The 27,046-nt window shown below is 37.8% G+C and overlaps 1 protein-coding gene across 5 annotated transcripts in view; it reads left to right on the top strand.

Moving 5' to 3' along the window:
• Positions 1–27,046, top strand: part of AKAP7 (A-kinase anchoring protein 7) — a 147,776-nt gene that overhangs the window by 28,670 nt on the left and 92,060 nt on the right. For all 5 annotated transcript variants that reach the window (XM_082730938.1, XM_082730936.1, XM_082730935.1 and 2 more), the window contains exons 4-5: positions 3,597–3,733; positions 10,771–10,931. In XM_082730938.1, coding sequence (XP_082587064.1) covers positions 3,597–3,733; positions 10,771–10,931 — 298 coding nt within the window. The remainder of the gene's footprint in view (positions 1–3,596; positions 3,734–10,770; positions 10,932–27,046) is intronic.

Genomic DNA, 27,046 nt, shown 5'->3' with positions numbered 1-27,046 from the left:
TGTGATGGAATCCCTTGCTCAGTGGGGAGGCGGCTTCTCTCCCTCCCTCTTCCTTTGCCCCTCTTCCTTTGCCCCTCTTCCTACTGGCACACATGCATGCTCTCTCTCTCAAATAAATAAATAAGCCTTTAGAAGAACCAACCAACCAACCAACCAACCAAACAAACAAAAATCATATAGCAAGTCCCCAGTTATGACATAAATATCTCCAAACATTGCCTAATGGTATCAGGGAGGCCAAGATGCATAGGGTAAAGAACCGCTAATTTTAATATTGGCAGTATTCCATACCTTTTATTAGGCAAATGATGTAGAGCTTACAAAGTATTTTTATGTAGCTTATCTACTTTGATCTATAACACAACACTCTTAAGTTTGGCAATGCAGATTCTGTTACTCCTGTTTTACAACTGAAAAAACCAAGAGTCCAGGAGAGGAGGTGACTTGGGTGGATACACACCTGTGGTGGACTTGGGGTTAAAATCCAGAATTTCTGAGACAAGTCCAGCACCCTTAATTTGCATCAGTCTGTTTATAAAACAGAGTTCTCATCCTGTGCTACTTATCATTTTCAGTTAAACCAGAATTACCATTTGTACCAGCTAAGATTTGGGGATGTAATTATATTGTTTAGAGGTATGACTTTTTTTTTTTTTTTTGACTGAAGTATAGTTGACACACAGTGTTACGTTCGTTTCAGTTGTACAACATAGTGATTTCACCAGTCTGTGTACATTAGTGCTATGCTCACCACAAGTGTAGCTGCCGTCTGCCACCACATAATGCTGTGGTGATACCACTGACCATATTCACTACGCCGCACCTTCCATCTCCATGACTTACTCATTCCATAACCAGGAGCCTGTATTTCACCTCTCCCCTTCACCCATTTTGAGCATCCCACCACCACCCACCCCTCTGTAACCACACGTTTGTTTTCTGTATCTGTGGGTCTCTTTCTGGATTTTTGTTTATATGTTCTGTTTTTTAGATTCCACATATAAGTGAAATCCTACAGTATTTGTCTTTCTCAGTCTGACTCCTTTCACTTAGCACACTCCTGTAGGTCTATCAATGTATTTTTTTGCAAATGACAAGATCTCTCCCCTTGTTATGCCTTAGTAAGATTCCATTTAGTATACACACACACACACACACACACATACATATATATATACATATGTTTGTTTGTCCCCTCTTGAAAATAAACTAATTCCTTGTATTTTTCTCACGTGTTGTAATTTATCCTTAAATTTTCTTTTGCTATATTGGGTATATGACTTTGAAGAGATTTTTTTTTAGTCATCTGTTTTTCAATTTATTTTAATAGAGTTAATCCCCATATCTACAACATAGCAACATTCAGAGGCTTCAGTGAACCAGTATATGTAAAATGCTTACTTTAGTATCTAGAACCTAGTGATCACACCAAAAAGGTTAGTTACTGCTACAGTTCTTCAAGTACTATTTTTTTGTTTTGTTTTGTTTTGTTTTGTTTTTAAGATTATTTATTTATTTATTTGAGAGAGAGACAGTGAGAGAGATCATGAGTGAGGAGAAGGTCAGAGAGAGAAGCAGACTCCCTGTGGAGCTGGGAGCCCGATGTGGGACTTGATCCCGGGACTCCAGGATCATGACCTGAGCAGAAGGCAGTCGTCCAACCAACTGAGCCACCCAGGCGTCCCTTGTTTTGTTTTCTTAATTAAAAGCTATTTTTTTGAGAAAAAAACTTTATAAGTAATGGAGTAGATAATTAAATTGGCACCCTAGATTATTAAAAAAAAATGAAGATATTCTGTATATTTAATGATTTGGAAACTGTCTAATAAATTTTAGGTGAAAAACACGTTTTAGAATAATGTGAATTGACATTTACTGATGTGTTCTCATGTCAGTTCTCTATTTTATTTTACTTTAATTCCAGCATAATTAATATACAGTGTTCTATTAGTTTCAGGTATACTTTTAAATATTGTTTTTATTATTGTTACTAGTTACCATGGTGAGAGGGTGGTTTCAGAATAATGAACACTGACCTTGAGGTGTTTATAATTTAGTTTTATTGATAGAGAATATAGCAACGTGACTCTGTATGATCTTTGCACACTATTAGGTCAGGAGCGCTTTATGAAGCTATCAGTATTCTTTTGCTAGGTTTCATGGAAGTGACCTCTTGCCTTGGGAACTAGTATGTTAGGTGTTACTGCATAACTTCCTCCCAGAAAAAAACCATTTCCTGTGTCAGTGTCTTCCAGATGGCAAGGAGGGAAGAAATGCTGAGATTATTTTCAGTGACGCGGATTTATTGTAAATATATATGGGAAGTCAGATCCTGGGACGGCATCTCATGATTTGTCCAGTCACATTCTGCAGATAATGGGGACATTGTTCAGGATAAAACAGCTACTCTAGTATCAGAACAGTCTGCTGTGCTCATGATTCCGTTGTTTCCTATCTCTGCTGTTTTTTAATGGACTCTGCTTCATTTGCCAGCCCCGTCTCCTTCCCCTTTTTTCTCTGACGAATTCTGCTTCAGAGCTTCTATGTGTTCTCTGTTCTCTGAGTGTTGCTCAGTTTGCTGTTTCACATTCAAACCAACTTCAGTACACTCACATGGAGAAGTTTACTGGGATTGTACCTAGCTGGAAGTGGAGGAGGGAAGAACATCATTCCCCTGCTTGTTTCAGAGCAGAGACTGAGAGGGGACAGTCTGATGAGAGACGAGGCTCTCACCTCCACGCACACTGTAATCGTTTTTCTGACCTATGCGTTTGGATTTCTTTGCAACTCTCCCTCCGTGGTTACGCCCCTCCTCACACATCTGGAAGAATGACAATAGTCACTCCTGTTGAGATTATTGCTGTCCTAAAAAATTTTAAAGGCCATGAAGAATGGGTTCTCAGACACATTCATTTGGGGACAAATAAGTAATATTTCCAACAGGAATGGAATGTTGTCTGCCGGTTTGACCTTTCTGTGGCAAGAATGAAACTTTTTTTTATTTACAGAAAGATCATAATTATCGTGAGTCATGCTGCATAGTCCAAGGACAAGTTTCTGAAAAGATGCCTGGTCACTGAGAGGTTGTCAACCAGTGGATCCAACCAGTGACCCAATTTGTAAAATAAGGGTCTTGGGCTTGATTTTTTTTTTTTAAAGATATATTTATTTATTTTAGAGAGGGAGAGAGGGAGAGCACAGAAGAAGAGAGAGAGAGAATCTTAAGCAGACTACATGTTGAGCACAGAACCCAGTATGGGGCTTAATCTTGGGACCCTGAGAGCATGACCTGAGCTGAAATCAAGAGTTTGATGCTTAACTGACTGTGCCACCCAGGCACCCCAGGCTTGATGTTTTTAAGATGGAGAAGGATTGTATAAGTTTTAAAAACTCATACATCATATTAAGCTTCCCAAGTCATTTTATCCAGGATATTTGAGAACAAGTAGGTAATTAAGCATTGCTTGGTTGAAGAATCTTGACATAGTTCTAATTTTGATTGTTGCTTATTTTTCTTCTTGATTTTCAAATTGCCATAAGGAAATTATGCTTGTCTAATCTCTTTTTTATGTGTATATGTGCGTATGTGTGATTAGATTATAAGAGGAATTAAGATTCTGCAAAACGCGATAATACAACAGGATAAGCAACTAGCCAAAGCAATGACCAGTGACGGCTCCTTTCATATTACCCTGCTCGTGATGCAATTATTGAATGAAGATGAAGTAAACATGTGAGTAATATGTCTTCCTTGAATGTCATCTTTCAGATTATTACTTCAGTATGAATAGGCATAGCAGAACCAGAGGCATTGAGATTCTAAGGAATCATTCTTTGTTATAATTTATTCCAATTGATAGTCAATGTACAAAAAAAATAGTCAATGTACAGAATTAACAATTCAAGTATTCCTCCTAATCTAGACTTTTTTTTTTAAGTTTTTATTTATTTATTTGACAGAGAGAGATCACAAGTAGGCAGATAGGCAGGCAGAGAGAGAGAGAGAGGGAAGCAGGCTCCTTGCTGAGCAGAGAGCCTGATGCGGGACTCGATCCCAGGACCCTGAGATCATGACCCGAGCCGAAGGCAGCGGCTTAACCCACTGAGCCACTCAGGCACCCCCTAATCTAGACTTTTAAACTCTGTTATTGTTATCTAATAGTAGCCCTTAGTTAAGCAGTTGCTTTGCCCATGTTAATCATGTAAGCATCTAGAGACTGGCCATTTAGGTTAGGATTCTTGGTAAAGATTATGGAACCATGGCATAACTATCTCTGAATAGAGACCTGATTTGGGGCCAGTTGTCCACTTTTTAAGTAAATGGGGAAAATAATAGTACCAGTACATGTAATAGCCCCTTGTATAGAGCCTGGCACACAGCAGGCAGCCGGTGTTATTAGTTATTAGAACAGCCATTCCTTAGGTCAGTAGACAATTACAATTTTACCTTACTCAATCTTAGAGTGCCTGTATAATACCCAATCCTAATTCTAGAGGTGTGCCATAAAGTTTGGGCATAAGTCATTGGCAGCTGCTTTCCAGCCTGAAGTGGAGAAACCTTGGTCTTCCCCCCAATTCTCTGGGATACTCTGTCTGTACCTTGTTATCATCTGTATAGATCTCTGAATTAAGCTGGAGCTTTGTCTCTTTGGAAAACCAGGATCAGAATGTATTGCAGATTACTTCAGTTTTCTACCCTGACATATAGTTTCCCAAGGGAATGAAGAACAAGACTTGCATCAGGAAGAGGGTGAGGAAAAGGGAGAAAACAATGAAGTAGTAACTCAAAATCTGAAGTCAAATTATGATTCTTGTAGTTATGTCTTTTAAACAGTAAACCCTCGTGTCTCTAGAAATTGGTCTTCTGATGTCTTCCAACCTGATCTACCCAAGAGCAGGTCTTGGGCCCCCTGCAATTGCAGAAAGGCCTAGAAGATTTTTTACTTGACTCACTTTCACTCTTCACTTTGCAAATGAGAAGACAAAATAAGTACTCTGATGCTCTTAAAGAAAAAGAAACCAAGGAAGATAAAACGGTGAGAAGATGAAAGCCTGAGAGAAGAGTAGTGCCCTGTGTGTATTAGAACGGTGAATTAGTGTTCTCCAGAGACACAGAACCAATAGGATGTATATCTACATAGATATCTAGATGTATTGCATCTTGACATGTCTGTATCTACACTTACATACAGAATTTATTTTAAGGAATTTGCTCATGTGACTGTGGAGGCTGACAAGTCCAAAATCCAGGGAAGTGTTGATGTAGTCTCAAGTCCAAAGGCAGTTTAGAGGCAGAATTCCTTCTTTCTTGGGGAACCTCAGTCTTTCCTCTTCGTGAGCTGGTATAAGGGGTGGCAAGTAGGAGATATCGAACTAGCAACAAATTCAAAAGAACTTCACTGTGGTCAGTGAAAGCACAGACAACTTTGAGGTGGCTGCTCTGAGTCTTATTTCCTGGGTGGGAAGGACTCCACTGGGTGGAGTCAGTGAGGCATGGAGCAAGGCACAACGTCCTGGCTCCTCTGTCGGGGTTGAGTGTTCTTTCCAACCCCGGCTCCCACCAGTGCTGAAGCAGAGAATTAGGAATGATAGAGACACTCACATTGGTTTCGGGTTCTCAGGGTATGGCCGGGGAACACTCAAGCTCTTTGGAGAAGTTCCTGTTCAACTAATGCTGGAAGAATGTGGTGTCACAAAGGTGGTAGATTAGAGTTGAGGAAGACCTCTAATGGGTGGACCTGGGGTCGTTCCTACAACTCCCCATTGTTTATCAAGACATAAAGATGGATGCAGAAGTTTCTTGTGCCTTGGTGGGTGGACTTGGAAGTCCAGCTCAGAAAGAATTTGTGAATCAGAAGGAGCTGGGTAAGGGATGAGGACACTACTGAGCATCCATGTTTCTTTTCTTTTCTTTCTTTTTTTTTTTTTAAGATTTTATTCATTTATTTGACAGAGAGAAATCACAAGTAGTCGAAGAGGCAGGCAGAGAGAGAGAGAGGGAAGCAGGCTCCCCGCTGAGCAGAGAGCCCGATGAGGGACTCGATCCCAGGACCCTGAGACCATGACCTGAGCTGAAGGCAGCAGCTTAACCCACTGAGCCACCCAGGCGCCCCAACATCCATGTTTCTTGATCAGAGACTCTGGCAGGGATCTTGTGCTTTAGCAGTACCTGGTACAATGGCCAGAAGGAACAAGCATGCTGTCATGGACCCTGAAACAGGGCACCCAGGGATATGACCGGACCAGTCCCTCTGAAATGGGAATCTCTGAGGACTGAAACAGCAAGCAGTCCAGAGATCTTCCTGAGTTCTCTTAGAAGGGTATCCTGGATTCCTTGGGAAGAAGGAGGAGAGAGTGAAGGGATAAACTCCTGAACGGAGGTTTGAACTAACTGAATAATTGCACCCCAAAGAGACTTTTTTAAACTAGAAAATACTGAATCACCACTGATCAGTAAGTGTTAGTTTATCTCTGTTTCAGAAGGGGGTTTTGGCCATGGCTTATGGCATGTCTACATCAGCCTCTGCTCCTCAGCTTCCATCCCCTATACAAATACTGTTTTCTTCGATTCTCTTAATGGTATTGGGAGGCAGCACAGAAATGCCATCTCTCTTATACATATGAAGAAGCAAGAGCCTGAGGAATTAAGCAAATCCTGGTCAGTTTAGTAGCCAGAACTAGTCAGTTCTCTTATTACTCCATGGGGTGTGCGTGTGAAGGCACGGGAGATGCAAAGAGAAGGGGTGGGGTAGAGGCAGGAGGGAGAGGATGAGCATAGGGGCACGAGAGAAGTGGGAAAGATCAGTCTGTGCAGGTGTGGATGGCTTCCTGTACCTCAGTGGCCTCCACTGATGAACTCGTGGTGTGCAGTGGGGGTGAGGTGAGGGGGCAGGTGTGCCTCCACTGTATCGTGCTGCCTACATTTCTCATTGGAGGCTGGACTGCCTGCTCCAGGAGGCTTTTAGAGATATTTGGGGGGGAGGTATTTTGGTTTTCACAATTATTGAGGAATGCTGTGGGCCCTTGATGGGCAGGAGTGACAGTCGCTAAGCCATCTGCAGCGCATGGGACCATTCTGAACAAGGCAGCAGCGTCTTGCCCTAAGTCATGGCATTACACATCGAAGAATCCCTGTGCAGAGAGCATGGTGACACTCTGTGTCATTCAGCCCCATGTTTTACCAGGACTTTTTTTTTATTTAAAGATTTAAAAAAATATATATTTTTTAAATTTATGAGGGCTTTTTGCAAAGACTTTTAGTTCTGTGAAAAAAAAAAAGAAATATGTAGTCAGTTAGCTTTGTGTTTGAAGTGGCATCCCTCTGCAACTTTATGATACTGGGAATATTCCCTCTACTAGAAGATGGTGACCAGGTATTTGCAGTTTAGGAATTCTTCTTGACAAAGTTATAATGAAAAATCTAAGAAATAAATGAGGTTTGCTATCCAGACAAGATAATGTTTTACCCCTCAACCAGTGTTATCAGTCACATGCAAGATACTGAACAGAGTGCTTTGGGGAGAATGAAGATCAATCAGGAGTGGCTCTTATGCTCATGGATTATATGATTAAGTTGACTAGATACCATATGAACTCAAATTACTATAATAGAAAAATCTAAAAACTAGTATATTTCGTAAGATAAAAAGTATTAATGAAATTTCAAAGGAGTGAAGATTTGCTACTAGTTTGGGAAGCCAGGGAAGTGTCTGTGGCAGTGTTTTTATTATTTATTTATTTATATTGTTGAAAGATTTTATTTATTATTTGACACAGAGAGACATAGCGAGAAGGGAGCACAAGCAGGGGGAGTGGGAGAGAGAGAAGCAGGCTCCTCACCGAGCTGAGAGCCCTATGCAGGCTTGATTCCGGGACTCTTGGGATCATGACCTGAGCCGAAGGCAGACACTTAATGACTGAGCCACCCAGGCATCCCTTTATTTTTTTATTTTTATTTTTATTTTTTTTAAAGATTCATGTATTTATTTGAGAGAGAAAGCGTGAGTACGCACGTGGCAGGGTCAGAGGGAGAGGGAGAATCCTTCAGCAGACTTCCTGCTGAGTGGGAAGCCTAACACGGGGCTGGATCCCAGGACCCTGAGATCATGACCTGAGCTAAATCAAGAGTCAGCCACTCATTAAGTGGACCGAGCCACCCGGGCCCCCTAACAGTGTTAACTTTTAAATGAGGAACAGAATCAAGATGTGACTTCACTTTTGGTAGCTATATAGTGAGAGAGAAACTGGTTGAGTTTACTGGTAAAACATTATTTATACGAATCTTTTAATTTTACCTTTCATCCTCCACTGTATAATATGCTGACATCTATGTTATCAGTTCCTTGTTCTGTGTTCCTACTTTTCAAAATCTAGTATCATTATTTAGTTGTTTAATGATACACTGATTAGTGGGTTGGGTATGGAGTATGCAGAAGCATTTTTTAAAAATCATGAATTTCTTCAAGGTGCCTGGCCGGCCTTGTCAGTAGAGCATGCAACTCTTGATCTCAGGGTTGTGAGTTTAAGCCTCAGGGCGGGTGCAGAGATTACTTAAAAAAAATTTTTTTTTTAAATCATGAATTTCTTTAGATATCACCTCTAGTCCTTTGCTCACAGTGTAGAAGAAAGGCACAGAAATTTGTAGGGCCAAACCCAGCTCCTGAGTTGAGAAGGTGGCTGTCCTGCCTTAATTTCAAATACATCTTTAGGTCTGAACTCTGGTTTCAGAGAGCTATTTCACGTATGCATATGATTTTTATTCATTTTACTATAAAGAAGGCTTTCCATAAATCATTCTTGGAAAGATACTCTATTTAAAAGAACTTGAAAATTAGTGATACTTAACAATAGACACTATGAGTTTTTCTTACTCTGTGATCAGTGATACCTCACTGGGAGTTATTTATTGGTTTATGCTCCTAGAGATCTGAAGAAAACAAACTGGACTGAGTTTAGATCATCTATATTTCTTTCTTTCCTTTTTTTGTTATTTGACAGGCAGAGATCACAAGTAGGCAGAGAGAGAGGAAAGGAAGCAGGCTCCCTGCTGAGCAGGGACCTGGGATCATGACCCAAGCCGGAGGCAGAGGCTTTAACCCACTGAGCCACCCAGGCACCCCAAGATCATCTATATTTCTTTAATGAAAAAAATGGCATCTAGAATTCACAGTCTATGAAAAGCCCTAACCTTTAGCATGGCCTGCTTTAGTATATAGTTACATTTAAAATGAGTATCTTGAATTCCCCAGTTTATGAAAGGTGAACCAGAAGTGGCCATTTGACTTTCACAAGCTCTAACTCCCAGCACACCGTGAAGGACAGTCTTGCAGTAGAAGTATGTACACTGTGTCTCTTTGGATGAACATAAATACAGTCAGGAAAGAGTGCATTCAATATGTGGGTTTGGAGGTGCAATGAGAAATGTTGACCTTTCCAAAGGTATTTTGAAGTATTGTATACTTTTTATGGCAAAGATGAGAATTGGAACTCAGTATGAAGTTATGGATGATATCAGTTACACACTTTATATGAAAACTAATTTAGAAAAATGAAAAGGCTAGAAAAATACCTAAATTTCTTTTCACACATGTGACATATAGTTACTGGTGAACAGATCACACTGATCAAGACAGTTTAAATTACTGATACTGCAGCAGGAGGGTGTTTTAAAAGCCCTCTCTACATTATGTAAGAATGTACCTATTTCTTTTTGGAGTAATTGCTGCCCTCTAGTGAGATTTTAATTTTTTTCTCATAACAACATTCCTACACCAGAATTCTCTTAAAGGTAGAAATAACTTATCCTAATGTTCAAAATATTCCAAACCTGATAATGTTTAATTCACTTGTTATTATGAAGGAAAAAAGGCGTAGTCCTATAATAAAATAAAATATAATAAATAAATAAATAAATAATAAAATAAAAATAAGTAAACAAAGAAAAATGAAAGGTTCATCCTAAAATCACATAGGTTAAACAGAAATAAACTTACATAGTTGTAGTTGGCAAATATAAGCTTGTATTTTGTTTAATCCAGTTACAGTATTACCTCATTATGGAGGCTATTATAGTTTAAGAGATAATGAATATTAAGTTTTAGTAGAGTCATTTGCAGATAGTAAATACTGTATTAGTACTTTTAATAAGGGCCCAGAACTTTCCACATAATCTAATATAAGATCCTGTGGTATTAGACTTTTTGGAATATATTATCAGTAATATTTTTTGAGTTGTCCATGTAGTGTTTCCTTGAGTGAAAGCTTCTTAGTGACTTATAAAATAGTATTTTCTTTCATGTCTTTAATATAATACAAATTATAATTAAGTGAAGATTTAATATACTTATTCTGTAACTTTTGTTTAAAAATCAGGGAGAGAGACAAACCATGTGAGACTTTGGACTCCAGAAACCAAACTGAGGGTTACAGAAGGGAGGGGGTGAGGGGATGGGGTAAGTGGGTGATGGATATTAAGGAGGGCAGGTGTAGTGATGAACACTAGGTGTTATATGCAACTAATGAATCATTTAGCACTACAGCAAAAACTAATGATGTATGTTGGCTAACAGAACATTGTAAGAAAAATAAATAAAAGTTAAAAAAATAACTATTTTCATCATATGGATTAGGTTTTGAAGTTATTTTTGAGCTTCAACTAGAACAATTATTAAAATTTATCTAAAACTAAAAAAAATTATCTAAAACTGATTGTTTTGTTTTATATATTTTATTACTTAATATGTTACTGAAAATTGTATTTTCTCTTACCAGTGGTATTGGTGCTCTTTTGGAATTAAAACCATTCATAGAAGAAATCCTCCAAGGAAAACAATTGATTTTGCCCTTTCAAGGGATTGACAGTTTTAGAAATCAGGTTGGATTTGTCAAGCTGGCAGAAGGAGATCATGTAAACTCACTTTTGGAGATAGCAGGTAAGATAAATAGCAACACTTCTGTGTGAAATCTAATCTGTTGGGAAAATCTCCTCCCCATCCCCAATTCTTGTAATAGAGATATGAAATCTTTTAACTTTGGGGAGCCATTCTAATCTTACTTTATAAAGGAGCTGCTTCAGCATTTGCATGTATAGGTAAGAAGCCAAATAACGTACATGAAAGTTATTTTATTTTATTTTTTTTGAGTATGGTTGACATCAATGTTACATTAGTTTCAGGTGCACAACATGGTGATTTGGCAAGTTTATACATTATGCTATGTTCACCACGAGTGTAGCTACCATCTTACCCAATATGTAACTATTTACCATATCACTGTATTCCTTATGTGGTAACTTTTATTCCCATGACTTTTCTTTTTCTTTTTAAGATTTATTTATCCACTTTAGAGAGAGACAGAAAGAGAGCGAGCATGGAGTTGGGAGGGAGGGGCAGAGGGAAAAAATTTCAAGCAGACTCTCTGCTGAGCAGGGAATTTGATGTGGGGCTTGATCTCATGACCCATGAGACGATGACCTGAGCTGAAACCAAGAGCAGGTCACTTAACTGACTAGCCACCCATACACCACTCCCATGACTTATTCCATAACTGGAAGCCTGTATCTCCCACTACCTTTCACCCATTTGCCCAACCCCCTACCCTTCTCCCTTACTGCAGCCATCATTTTGGTCTTTGTATTCATAGGTCTGATTCTGCTTTTTTGTTTGTTTATTCATTTGTTTTTTAGATTCTACTAATGAGTAGAATCATATGATATTTATCTCCGCCTGACTTATTTCACTTAGCATAATACCATGTAAGTCCATCCATGTTGTTTCAAATGGCATGATCTCATCCTTTTTTATGGTTGTGGAATACTCTGTTTTATATACACCACATCTTCTTTATCCATTTGTCTATTGATGGGCTCTTGGGTGCTTCCATATTTGGGCTACTGTAAATAATGCTGTAATAAACATAGCAGTACATAGGTCTTTTTTGACATGATTGGTTTTGTTTTTGGGTAGATACTCAAGAATTGAATTATCGGGGTGCCTGGGTGGCTCAGTGGGTTAAGCCGCTGCCTTCGGCTCGGATCTCAGGGTCCTGGGATTGAGTCCTGCATCGGGCTCTCTGCTCAGCGGGGAGCCTGCTTCCTCCTCTCTCTCTCTCTGCCTGCCTCTATGCCTACCTGTGATCTCTCTCTGTCAAATAAATAAATAAAATCTTAAAAAAAAAGAAATTGAATTATTGGATCATATGATGTTTCTGTTTTTACATTTTGGAGGAACCTCCATACTGTTTTCCACTGTGACTGTGTACTATCTTGATTCTTTGACCTGAGGATATGTTGATTCTGGGCTGTCTGGAACGCGATGGGCTAGACATAAGAATCTGTTCGGACTGTCCTAATCATAAATCTGAAGGATTTTAGTGCTTTTCATGACATTTGACATATACTTAGCACTTAATAAGTATTGGCAGTATGGATAAGAATCACCAATTGCCTATTCAGAGGCTTGTGGGCGTTTTCAGCCCCATTCCAGAGAGTCCATAGGTGAGACAGCAGCATTTTCCTCTGTGCTTTTTTTTTTGCCCCTTTCTGTTTAGGTACTACTCTCCTTGCAGAAGGTCCATTTATGATGTTAGAAAGTCTCACTGGTCACTTTGTGCAGCATAATTGAAAGTGTTTAGTAAAGTGGAAGAAGAAAATTACAGAATCTGGATGAATGACTTTTGAGTTGATCCAGAGATTGTAGCTTGGATGTTAATCCACATGTTGTCAAGAATTTTTGTTTTCATATTGTGGTGGATAGTTTCATGTCCTTTCATTTCAGGTTTAGTGATTTTTGGTTCATAATATACTCATAATTGGTCCATACTTGTTTTACTTGATCGATCGATCCTTCTGTCTATCTAAATCTATCAACCATCCATCATCCATCTCTGTTTTAAAATGGTATCATAATCATCTGGGAATCTGCCACCAAACAAAAAACACAAACAAAATCCATGAAACAAAAGCTAGGACACTGGTAATAATCTTTTTTTTTTTTTTTTTGCACTATCATATTGTATTGTCATTACTTGCCTGTGTCCCTCACTCCCCACTGTAAACTTCTTTTTTTTAAAAATTTTTTATTTTTTATAAACATATATTTTTATCCCCAGGTGTACAGGTCTATGAATCGCCAGGTTTACACACTTCACAGCACTCACCAAAGCACATACCCTCCCCAATGTCCACAACCCCATCTCCCTTCTCCCAACCTCCCTCCTCCCAGCAACCCTCAGTTTGTTCTCTGAGATCAAGGGTCACTTATGGTTTGTCTCCCTCCCAATCCCATCCTGTTTCATTTATTCTTCTCCTACCCACTTAAGCCCCCATGTTGCATCACCACTTCCTCATATCAGGGAGATCATATGATAGTTGTCTTTCTCCACTTGACTTATTTCGCTAAGCATGATATGCTCTTGTTCCATCCATGTTGTCGCAAATGGCAAGATTTCATTTCTTTTGATGGCTGCATAGTATTCCATTGTGTATATATACCACATCTTCTTGATCCATTCATCTGTTGATGGACATCTAGGTTCTTTCCATAGTTTGGCTATTGTGGACATTGCTGCTATAAACATTCGGGTGCATGTGCCCCTTCGGATCACTACGTTTGTATCTTTAGGGTAAATACCCAGTAGTGCAATTGCTGGGTCATAGGGCAGTTCTATTTTCAACATTTTGAGGAACCTCCATGCTGTTTTCCAGAGTGGTTGCACCAGCTTGCATTCCCACCAACAGTGTAGGAGGGTTCTCCTTTCTCCACATCCTCGCCTGCATCTGTCATTTCCTGACTTGTTAATTTTAGCCATTTTGACTGGTGTGAGGTGATATCTCATTGAGGTTTTAATTTGTATTTCCCTGATGCCAAGTGATATGGAGCACTTTTTCCATGTATCTGTTGGCTATCTGGATGTCTTCTTTGCAGAAATGTCTGTTCATGTCCTCCACCCATTTCTTGATTGGATTATTTGTTCTTTGGGTGTTGAGTTTGCTAAGTTCTTTATGAATTTCAGACACTAGTCCTTTATCTGATATGTCGTTTGCAAATATCTTCTCCCATTCTGTCAGTTTTCTTTTGATTTTGTTAACTGTTTCCTTTGCTGTGCAAAAGCTTTTGATCTTGATGAAATCCCAATAGTTCATTTTTGCCCTTGCTTCCCTTGCCTTTGGCGATGTTCCTAGGAAGATGTTGCTGCGGCTGAGGTTGAAGAGGTTGCTGCCTGTGTTCTCCTCAAGGATTTTGATGGATTCCTTTCTCACATTGAGGTCCTTCATCCATTTTGAGTCTATTTTTGTGTGTGGTGTAAGGAAATGGTCCAATTTCATTTTTCTGCATCTGGCTGTCCAGTTTTCCCAACACCATTTATTGAAGAGGCTGTCTTTTTTCCATTGGACATTCTTTCCTGCTTTGTCGAAGATTAGTTGACCATAGAGTTGAGGGTCTATTTCTGGGCTCTCTATTCTGTTCCATTGATCTATGTGTCTGTTTTTGTGCCAGTACCATGCTGTCTTGATGATGACAGCTTTGTAATAGAGCTTGAAGTCCGGAATTGTGATGCCACCAACTTTGGCTTTCTTTTTCAATATCCCTTTGGCTATTCGAGGTCTTTTCTGGTTCCATATAAATTTTAGAATTATTTGTTCCATTTCTTTGAAAAAGATGGATGGTACTTTGATAGGAATTGCATTAAATGTTTAGATTGCTTTAGGTAGCATAGACATTTTCACAATATTTATTCTTCCAATCCAGGAGCATGGAACATTTTTCCATTTCTTTGTGTCTTCTTCAATTTCTTTCATGAGTACTTTATAGTTTTCTGACTACTGGTAATAATCTTAACTGTATTATCCTTTTCATTAATCCATTCCATGGCCATCCTTCATTTATGCTAACCATCATCCTGAAGCCAGGATTTCCTTATATTCTTCCAAAGAATATGTCTTTTTAACCATAGCATGTATATGAGTTTTTGAGACATAAACTTTTTAAAAAAATATTTTATTTATTTATTTGACAGTGAGAGACACAGTGAGATTGGGAACACAAGGGGAAGTGGGAGAGGGAGAAGCAGGCTTCCTGCCAAGTAGGGAGCTTAATGCGGGGCTTCATTCCAGGACACAGGGACCATGACCTGAACCAAAGGCAGATGATTAACAACTGAGCCTCCCAGGCGCCCCTAAACTTTTTTTTAAAACTTAGTATTAGATTGTCTTTATCTAGTTTTATAGTTACTCATTCAGAGGTTCATCTTTTGGGGTGCCTAACTGGCACAGTCCAAAGAGCATGTGACTCGATCTTGGGATCATAAGTTTGAGCCCCATACTGGGCACAGAGCTTACTTAAATAAATAAATAATTTTAAAAACCCAGAAAAACAAAAAACAAAAGTGCTTCTTTTTGGGGTGAAGGGAGACATTGAGGATCAAGTTTCATTTCATTGTTGGTTAAGTTTTCTTTCATGGAGCAAAGAACATATCAGCAAACTTGCAAACAATATTTATGAGTTGAGAAGTACTTAAAATTATTAGTTGGTCAAGAAAAAGGTGCTCTAATAGTTTTGATAAGAAAGCATTTGAGAACCAGTGGCTGTAGTTAACAAACTTAATCTGTTCTTCCTAACTGCTCTGGATAAAATGCTAGATTTAGGTTTTTTCTTTAGGAATATAAATATCCCTGAGGTCAAGAAACATTTCTATTTAGTCATTCATTCATTGTTCTTTTAAATAATTCAATGGGTGCTTACAACATTGAGAATTCCATTCATTCTTAGCAAATATTCTCACAAAGGCAGTTTCCAGTATTGATGAAAGATCCATTGTGTGCTGAGGAATGTGAAATCTTGCCAGCTTTAGTATGACTATGAGCCCAAGGGTGTTGGTTTGTCATTTTAGGAAAGGCTACTGCCCCTGTAATTCTTTTCTTGATGCAAGAGACTGTTGCTTAAAAATATATATACTTTTCCAAAATTTAAACAAACATTACAAAAATGGAAAATAGAGGGAGAATAGCATTCTGTCCTCATATAATCACTGTTTGTTATGCTTGCTTTTAATCTTTTATGTGTCATTTGAACTGTTACTTTTGATTACAGTTTTCATGAACTTTTATAAGAAAAATGTGTATATGGAAAATTTGCATTGTTGTTTAGTCAGTAAATGGACTGAGACTCCATATATATATAGTGTTCAGATAGAATGTTCAATACACAGAATTTTTGTCAAAATTTCACTTCATTAAATTTATTTTGACAAGAATGCCTCAGGATTAGTATTGCTTTAGGTCAATAGTATTAGTAAATAATGTAATTTGTCTTTGTGTCACATTTTATAAACTACTTATTCAAATAATATATTCCTACTTTTAGAATTGACCAGAGTATTACATTTCTTAAAATTGTAATAAACTGTGTGTGTGTATATGCCAATACAAGGATATTATCTTATTTGTTCAAAATAGTGAAGGCAGAGCTAGATTGGCTTAATGGAGAGGAGAATTTTTAAAGAAAATAAACATAATTATTAAAGTATTGATAAAGAAGTTTAAGTACATATTATGAAGTAAAACTAACTTGAAAAGTTGTCAAAAATTATAATTCATGAATAGTCTGATTTATTTAATTTTCCCAGAGTTTTAACATTTATAAGTTAAAAGAAACAAATTCTTAAAATATTATATAGTTGTTTTGAAAAAAGAACCAAATATTAGGCCCTAATATTTGAGTTCATTGCTGAAAAATTTCCCGATAAAGAATAATTTAGAATTTTTAATATGTAAAATTGAAGAAAATTCTTTTTCATTTATATACAGTCTGAATATATGTGCTTTTACCATCAGTAATTGAATTATGCATCCAGATGTGCTGCTGCTAACTGTTACTTCTGGTAGATGCATAATGGGCTGAAGAGAGCAAGCCCATCTTTGTACACCGTGTCCATGTAGGTTTATGGGATAGTTGCATGAGGAAGTTAGTAAGGTACGTGGCATCAGAACTCTTGTGTCAGCTTCCTATCTTGACCTTGAGAGATCCTGTTTTTGCAGAATAAAACAGCACCTACTTTCCCCTTTCTTAGCAGTACATGGTAGCTCATAGAGCTAAGAAGATACTGAAAATGATGCATTTATATGGCATTTCTCCACATCTTACAATGATGAAATTTTACTGTGAAGCTTTTTGTGTAGAAATGAATATGTGATTTCATTCATTTATTTAATTTAAGCAAAATGTAGTTTCGTAATTTTGTTAAGATGTGTATTAGAGAGGCACCTGGGTGGCTCAGTGGGTTAAAGCCTCTGCCTTTGGCTCAGGTCATGATCTCAGGGTCCTGGGATTGAGCCCTGCATCAGGCTCTCTGCTCGTTGGGGATCCTACTTTCCCCCCTTTCTCTTTACCTGCCTCTTTGCCTGCTTGTGATCTGTCTGCCAAATAAATAAATGGAATCTTTAAAAAAAAAAAAAGATGTGTATTAGATTGAGAGATTGCTAAAAATTTAGCCTGCTAGAATTATAGTAGTTCTTGCAAATCTTTCTTTTTAATGAGGAATATGCCCTTGGTTAGCATGATAAAAGATTCCAAGTGTATTTATCTCATATAAGGAAAAGTGAAAGGTTTTTAGGATGTTCATTTGAACATTACACTTTCTCTTATGTTGACTGTCATTTCCCCCAAAAGATAGGGAGCATGTGCCCTGTGTTTTCTGCTCCTTGTGGGGAATCTGTTTGGTTGCTATTATCTTTGGACCTTTCTAGGCTGCTCTGTGACAGAAGAAATATAATACCTTCTATCACAGAAGATAGTAGAAGTCCTGGACTTCTCACCACCACAGGCAAATGAGCATCCTTCTCTTCATGGCCTAGATTAGGCTCTCTTCAGAAACATCAGAACATCTTCACCATACTTCATTTACAATGGGCAAAGACCTTGGGGTACCTGGGTGACTCAGTGGGTTAAGCCTCTGCCTTCCACTGAAGTCATGATCTCAGGATCCTGTCTGAGCCCCACATTGGGCTCTCTGCTCAGCCAGAGCCTGCTTCCCCACCCCCCTGCCTACTTGTGATCTCTTACTCTCTGTCAAATAAATAAAAATCTTAAAAAAAAAAAAAAAAGGAGGAAGAAGCAAAGACCACCTTTTCTCCCCCATCAGGATATCTAAATCACAACCCTGTACCACTGAGGACCTTCAGAGCCTCTTTTGCGTGCCCTGCTACTGTGTGCAGGCTCCTCTAGGGAAAGGTTCCCACACTTCCTGTCCTTTCACATGGCTCTTTTAGCCCTTTCTACTGTCCCAGTAGGGGAGGAAATGTGTTTTTCCTTCTGCCCTCCTGGATTGTCCCCCAGAGACCCTGTAAAATTAGGCTGACAAAAGATTAACAGAAAACATGTATTAACAGAAAACATGTATTTATTAACATGTGCAGTACATATCTTGTAGAGAAGACTCTGTGAAGAGTAACTCAAAAGAGTGGTTAGAACTTGGGCTGATACACATCTTAATGGAAGAACAGTAACTTTATAGAGAAGTGATAAGATGAAGAAAAAGGTTTTAGGCTTTCTGGGGTGACAGATTGTAAGAAGGTAAAAATGTGGGAGGCTCTAACATAGTAAGGTTTGTACAGGTCCATCTTGGCCAAAAAACTTTCCTGGGTAAGAGGGTTTTGGGCAGTGTCATTTTTCAGAAGTATCTGCTTGTAGTCAGATAAGGGAAGATATGGGAAGATTTCTTTCTGCATCTACTGATTCTCATTTGCTCAAAATTCTTGTGCCAAAATGACATATTTTGGAGTGGTATATTATGGTTCCCTATATCCCTACTTTTATTTTACTTGATTTTCAGTCAAACACTTAAATGGGTTTACCTTGTGTCATTATTCTAATCATCTTACAAATATTAACTTATTTAATTTTATCAACTCTATGAGATAGGAAGCATTATTATCTTGTGCATCTTATAGATAGGGAACCTGAGGCAAAAAGAGGCTAAATATTTTGTTAGTAAGTTGTAGAGCCAGGACTCAAATCCAGGCAGTCTGTCTCTAAATTCTGTATGCCTTTTTAAAAAAAATTATTACTATTATTCATTATAATATATGTGTAAAATATAATTACATAAAGAACAGCATTTGGTACAGAATAAATGCTCTCAAGTCAGCTATCATCATCACCATGAAATAGTTTACAAAAGCATTTTTACTGATTATATAATATTCCATTGCTTCCTAATTTATTTTACTGTTCCTTTGTTAGACATATTCTTTTACTGAGGTACAGTTGACCCATGACATTATATTAGTTCAGGCTTACAATGTAATGATTTGTTATTTATAAATAGTGAAATAAGTCTAGTTAACATCCATCACTTCACATAGTTACAAATTTTTTCCTTGTGATGAAAACTTTTAAGATTTACTCTTGTAGCACGTGGGTGGCTTGTTTGAGCACCTGGTTCTTGGTTTTGCCTCTGCTCAGGTCCTGCTCCCAGGGGTTTGAGCCCTGTGTCCTGCTTGCGCTGAGCCTAGAGTCTTGCTTGTTCCTCCCGCCCCCAGTTTATCCCTGCTTGTGCATGAGCTCTCTTTTTCTCTCTCACTCAGATGAATACATAAATAAAATCTTAAAAAAAAGATTTATTCTTTTAGCAACCTACAAATATGCAATACAGCATTATTAAGTACAGACACCGTGTTGTGTATTACATCCCCTGACTTACTTATAACTGGAAACTTATACTTTTGACTCCTACACTCAGTTACACTGTAAATTGGCAAGTGGACTCCCAATTTTCAGGAGCATCCCCTTTACCTTCTTGCCTCAGCTGATCTATTTGCTAATCTGAGATCACAGCTCTTTCCACCAAAGCCTCACACCCAGGGGCCCAGAGATGTCAACCGTGTTCTCTTAGTTCTATGCTGCTTTGTACCTGTTCAGCCCTCACACACAAGCCTTTTCTTATTGGTAGTTCATGCTGTTAGAGTTTGGTTACCCTCTACCTCTCCTCTTTGCTGTTGTCCAATTATTTCCTCTCGCTTTTTGAACACTTTGTTTCCTTGCTCACATTGTGACGCTTTCTTGCAGCACCATGAACACAACCATCCAAACATCCTGGCTCAAAGTGAGCTGTGGCTGTGGAGTCTTTTGGAACTGCCATTGCATTTTGTTTCCTTATTTGTAGAATGAGCACAATAGTGACTGTTCTCAAGATAAAATGGGATGATGTGCATGAGGTGCTTAGCACAGTGTTTGGCACATATACAATGGTAAATAAATAGTAACTGTTATCATTAATAATAATGATAAGTCCTCACCACTCCCCCTGCTACCACCACAGAAATTGCTTTTCTTAAAATCCTTTGACTTCTTTGAAGATATACTCAAATACTCATACTCTGATCTAGCTATTCATAAGCATGGTGAAACCTTTTGGGTATTCATCCTCCAGTAAATTGGATATAGCTACCTAGCACCCTAACTTACTACCATTTATGCTGTTTCATTTTATTTCCATTGCTACTCATGCTGTGGAACCTCACTGAGGTCTCTGGTCTCCTCTTCTTACCAACATAGTTTATTCCTTCTTAAACTGGTCATGGCCTCATGGTGCATCACTCTGTTGGTGGTTCTTCTTGTCCTGTCTTCTTGTCTGTTTCACCAGGCTGGCAAACACCAAAGTTAGATCAATTCAGCCATTTGCTTTTTTACCCCAACACATGGGCAAAATAAACTCTGGACTCCTTGCTGTGGTCCATGGTGTCTCCGTCTGGGTCCCCGGCCCCTGTCTCCTGTGTCATCATGGTTCATCAGGGACTTAACAAGTTTGTTCTTGCCTTGGAACTTTTGTAAATGTCTGAGTAGACCCTTTATTTAGATCTTTTCATTCTTTCTTTTTTTTTTTTTTAAAGATTTTTATTTATTTATTGACAGAGATCACAGGTAGCCAGAGAGGCAGAGAGAGAGAGAGAGAGAGAGAGAGAGAGAAACAGGATCTCCGCTGAGCAGGGAGCCCGATTCGGGGCTCCATCCCAGAACCCTGGGATCATGACCTGACCCGAAGGCAGAGGCTTAACCCACTGAGCCACCCAGGTGCCCTGACCTTTTCATTCTTTAGCTCAAATGTCACTGTCTTGGAGAGCGTTTCCCTGTGCCCTGTAGAGTCTCCTCATATGTGAGTCCTCTTGTCACTGTACCTGGCGTGTGTCCTTCACAGGATCATCACAGGTTGTTAAGTGTGTAATTTTGTTTGACGGTGTTTCCTGGATGAAGTTCCATGATGGCAAGGATCAGGACTATTTTGTTGACAATTGTTTACTTAGTACCTTCTAGAATGTGTGACATGTAACACAGGTTAGTTAATGAGTCGTTTTATCAGATGCGTGAGAAAAATGAAGAAATCGTACAGTCCTGTAGAATGGTTCTCTTGCAAGTATAAGTTTTCCAGACTCAGCAGCATCCTGTTCAGCTGTCCCCCTGCTCCTCCTTTATTCTTTCCCTTGCCCCCTGTCACCGCTCCAGCCTTAAGTTCCCTTAACCTTCTCCTCTTCCCTCCACAGATAAAGCTGAGGCTAGGACCTGCTTCATTTGTTCCCTGTACATAGTAAACCTACTGCTAGCAGATTTGGCTTTTTAAATCCCATGTAGTTTTAGGAAAAGAGATGTCTTCTGTCTATCAAAGACTAAATCTCTTCAGCTGTGTTCTTGATCTGACCTTGCAATCTGGATCTTGCTCTACTAGTTCCTTCTTCTCTTGCAGGTACTTCTGTATTTCCAGCCTTTCCTCTTCATCAGCTCATTTCCCCAACTTTGTTAGCTTGATTACGCCTTTCTTAGCCCTGAACAAATAAACAAACAAGAAACAATATAAAAAAGCCCAAGAAATAACAGAAAACTCTGCACTCCTTTGACCTTGAATTTCCTACGGTTCCTGCATTGAACCTCTCCTTCCCTTCTGAGCCGGAATCTGTAAAAGCCTAGCCTGTGGTATCTGTCTCCAGTTCTTTACGTGTGCTTACTCTCCTTTGTCTCAGCTCCTGCAGTCAGTGGGTAATAACCTACCATGTCACACCACAGGCCGCCAATGGCTTTCTAATACCTAAATCTAATAGATGCTCTAGAGTCACATAGCGGAGCACTCCCTTCTTTCTCTTTTTTGCTACTGAGAAACCACTTTCTTGGTTCTTTTTTAACCTCTCTTAAGATACATTATTCTTCTCAGTGTATTTTATTGACTTGCGTCTTTATTTCTTAAGTGTATATTCACGTTTCTGAACCTTCTTCTTCACTGCTTAACCTTGTTTCTGCTTTCGTATTTACTACTTTGGTAACCCTCTCCACCCTCCTACAAGGAACAACATGGGCCAGAAATGTAGGTGTTGTCCCAGAGCCCAGAGGTATTTTTGTTTGTTTGTTTGTTTTGTTTTGATGGTAGTCATTCTAATGGGTCTGAAGTTATATCTCACTGTGACCTTGATCTTCATTCCCCTACTGAGAGTGATTTTGAGCATCTTTTTGTATGCTTGCTGACTTATTATCGTATACCTTCTTTGGAGAAATGTCTATTTGTTCTTCATTGATATTTTTAATGAGACTTTTTGTTTTTGTTAAGTTGTAGGAGTTCTTTATTTTTTTTTTTTTTAAGGTTTTATTTATTTGTCAGAAAGAGAGCACAAGCAGGGGGAGTGGCAGGCAGGGAAGGCAGAGGGAGAAGCAGGCTCCCCACCGAGTAAAGAGCCTGATGCGGGACTCAGTCCCAGGACCCTGGGATCATGACCTGAGTCGAAGGCAGATGCTTGACCAACTGAGCCACCCACGCATCCTGAGTTGTAGCATTTTTTAATATATTCTGGATATTTATTCCTTATCAGATACATGATTTTCAGATATTTTCTCCCATTCTGTAGATTGCCTTTGCATTCTACAGATCATTTCCTTTGATGGGCAGATTTATTTTTCTTAAAGGGGTTCATGAATTTTATATATTTTAAAATATTTAAATGCAATTAATTATCTCAATATTTATGAATCTTGTATTAATCACCAGCAATCTTACAGTAACTGGTACATTTGTAAACATTCAGAACTTATGCTATCACTTATTTAAATAGAATGTATTTCTCTTCTGTCCAGCTTTAATTTTTAACTTTTTAGTTTTTTAATTTTTAACTTTTTAGAAGTTTTTAGTTTAGTCTAATTAATCTATTTTTATTTTTGTTGTCTGTGTTTTTGGAGTCATATCTAAGAAGTTGTTGCTAAATCCACGATCATGAAGTTATGTATTCTTTTAAGGCTTTTATAGTTTTAGCTTCTATGTTTAGTTTAGTCTTTGATCCATTTTGAGCTAATTTTTGTATATGACATAAGGTAAAGGTTTAACTTCATTCTTTTACAATGTGGTTATCCAGTTTTCCCAATACTCTTTGTTAAGAATGTCCTTTCCCCCTGAATGGTCTTGGCATTTTTGCTGAAAACCAATTGACCATATACAAGAGGGGTTTTTTTCTGTGCTCTTTTTCCTATTGCATTGGTTTATAGATTTGACTTTTTGTCAGTACCACACTGTTGTGTATGGGTTTTTTTTTTTCAGTATAATTAACATACAATGTTATATTAATTTTAGGTATACAATATAATAATTCAACAGCTCTATACATTACTCAGTGCCCATCAGGTTCAGTGCACTCTTTAATCCCCATCACCTGTTTCATCCATCCCCCCACCAACCTCCCCTCTGGCAACCATCGCTTTGTTCTCTAGAGTTAAGAGTCTTGTTTCTTGGTTTGTCACTCTTGTTTTTATCTTTGTTCATTTGTTTTGTTTCTTAAATTCCACATTTGAGTGAAATCTTATGGTACTTGTCTTTCTCTGACTTATTTTGCTTAGCGTTAGACTCCCTGGTTCTATCCATGTTGTTGCAAATAGTAAGATTCCATTCTTTCTTATGGCTGTATAATATTCCACTGTATGTATGCCACATCTTCTTTATCCATTTACCTATTGATGGACACTTGGGCTGCTTCCATATCTTGGCTATCGTAAATAACGCTGCAATAATCATGGGATACATGTATCCCTCTTAGTGTTTTTTGCCTTTTTTGGATAAAGACTCAGTAGTGCAATTACGAGGTTGTAATGTAGTTCTATTTTTAACTCTTTGAGAAGCCTCCATACTGTCTTACACAGTAGCTGCCTTTTTGCCTTCCCACCAACAGTGTAAGAGGGTTGCTTTTCCTCTACATCCTCATCAACACCTGTTGTTTCTTGGGGTTTTGATTTTAGCCATTTTGACAGCTCTGAGCACACTGTTTTGATGCCTGTAGCTTTGTGGTAAGTTTTGAAACAAGGAAGTGTGAGACTTCCAACCTTGTTCTTCTTTGTTAAGTGTTTTTTGGCTATTTAGGGTCCCTTGAGATTCCATATGAATTTTAGGATGATTTTTTTTTCTATTTCTGCAAAAAGTGTCATTGGAACTTTGGTAGGAATTACATTAAATCTGTAGATGATTTTTGGTAGTATTGCCATCTTAGCAATATTAGGACTTCTAGTCCCTGAACGTGAAATCTTTTCCATTTACTTGTGTCTTCTTCAATTTCTTCCAGTATCATATTGTAAGTTTATTCTAAGTATTTTATTATTTTTGGCACTATTGTCAATGGAATTGTTTTCTTAATTTCTTTTTCAAACAGTATTGTTGATCTTTTATAAAATTCATTTCAAAGGTTACTTCCAAAATAAAGGCTTTTCTGATTTCTTCAAAATAGAAATGACCATTTTCTCCCCTAATCTCCCCCATATTCTATAGATGGATATCTACTGTAGAAACTGTAATATTTCATTGCATTTGATTGTTTAGAAATTGACATTCCTCAACTAGAGTGAAAGCTCTTTGAGGGAATCTTTCATCTTTGTATCCCCAGAGCCTGCTATATATCAGAGGTTCAATAAATATCTTTTAAATGGATGTATAAACCAGTGAAAAATGTATGATGTAAACACGAAAGTATAATTGAAAGAACATTGAACCTTACATAGTCTCTCTTCCCTTATTTATGTTCATGTCTAAAGCTTTGTATGATAGTAAAATCCAGTCCTGGTGTCTAGAATCCCTGATTGGGGTAAGGGCTGGATGGCTCAGTCATTTACACATCTGACTTCAGCTCAGGTCATGATCTTGGGGTCCTGGGATTGAGCCCTGCATGGGGCTCTGCACTTTGCAGGGACTCTATGTGTCCCTCTCCCTCTGTGAACCGTTCCCCTGCCCCCCCGCCGCCAACTCATGCTCTCTCTCTTTCAAATAAATAAAGAAATTCTTTAAAAAAAAAAATAAAAACCCTGATGGATGATGTACCAGCATTCTCTGACAGTTCATTTGGCCTGGTGGTTGTTAGGATAAAAAGAAGGACTTGAGAGATTATTTGTAATGGCCTCATCAGTTTTACTATCAAGGTTAAGTGACCTGTCCAAGAACACAAGTTGAAAAATAGGAGAACTGGGCCAGTGTTAGACTGTTCCATCTGGGTCTCTTTCCTCAATTGCAGTGGAACGAATGGGATGCCTCTGGCATCAAGGTGTAATTTTAAAGACTCGCTTTTATGAGTGAAGCATTATAAAATTCTATTTGACAGTTTTACACAGTAATCAATTGGAAATATCTACTTAAAATGATGAGTATAAAAATTTTAAAATGAAGTTCATTTCAACATTATGCCAGCTGTTATGGTGAAGCATATAGTTCAGATGACTTACTAATACCATCTAAAATGGAATAGTTTGAGTAGCATATGGAAACCAGAATCCTTTAAATTGTAGTAACAGAAAAGATAAAAACAATTGTATGGCTTTTATTTAAAGTTTTTGATGGCTAAAAAGTGATTGTAAAATTTTAGTGAGATCTTTCATATTATGATCTTTCATATTGCTGTCTTCTTTTGGAAAAATATTTCTTAGTACTGGTTTTTTATTCCTATTAGCAATATAATCTATTGCTTAGCCAGACTGCAGGGTATTGGTTATGGAAACATCATTCTTGAGATAAGAAGAGTTTTTGCTGGTGTGAAAACCACATGTCGTTTTTCATCTACATTAACTCATGTTCTGGAGGAGAAGCTTATGAATAATTTTGGTCAATATAGAGAAAAATACATTAATAACAAATATGACATAGTTTTATTGTAACTTACAATGGTATAAGAAAGTATCTTCCAGATGTAAAACAAGAAAAGACCTTATCATCTCCTTTTGTATGCTGTATTATCTGGTCACAGATCAGTCTTCTTAAAATGAAAATCCAACTTATCACTCTGTTGCATCTGAAATAGAATATGTTAAGCTTAAGAATATGTCAGGACTACCTAATTTACATTTTGTATTCTAGACTATTTTATTAATAAATTTCTTGGCCATACCTCAATTAAAAAAAAAAAACCTCTTTGAGTGTATTCTCAAATTACATTTCATGCTATCATATAACTATTCACACAATGTTAGAAACAGGAAAAAATAGCAAAAGAAAAGAAAAAAGTTTATAAGAACATGTATGTAATTGAAAAGATATGATTTTATTAAAATTGATCTGTCATAGTTTACTTTCAGACAACTTTTAGCAATTTCTTTACATTTAAGGTATAAATACATTGTTGCTACATACTTAAGAGTTCACTTAAAGAAAATCTCCTGTGTAAAAATACGTATATTTAAAATTTTAAAAACGGAGAAAACTTCCCAGTACTTAACACACTCAATAAATGTTTGCTGAATAAAACAAAGAAACTCACCTAAACAGATAAAACTCTACTGTATTTGTTAGGATTCCAAAATATTGTTTCTTTATTAAATTATTCATTTCAGTGTTCTTTTACATAGCCAAGTCTGCTAGTGTTTAAAATACATTTTAAGGAATTGTTCTTCAGACATTTTGCATCTTTAGCTATGAGGTAAATTATATTATTTAGGAAGCGTTTTTAGCTGACTTTTGAAGGATGTCTGATATATTTACTGTGCGATTTTCTATTTAGTGCTTGAAGGAATGTCTGTGGTACTAGGAGGAATTGAACAATTTCTTAAATTAT

The sequence above is a fragment of the Mustela nivalis genome, assembly GCF_964662115.1.
Source record: "Mustela nivalis genome assembly, chromosome: 5".
Taxonomy (NCBI): Eukaryota; Metazoa; Chordata; class Mammalia; order Carnivora; family Mustelidae; genus Mustela; species Mustela nivalis.
The sequence above is the reverse complement of the archived record's forward strand: the minus strand, read 5'-3'. Positions and strand labels throughout refer to the sequence as shown.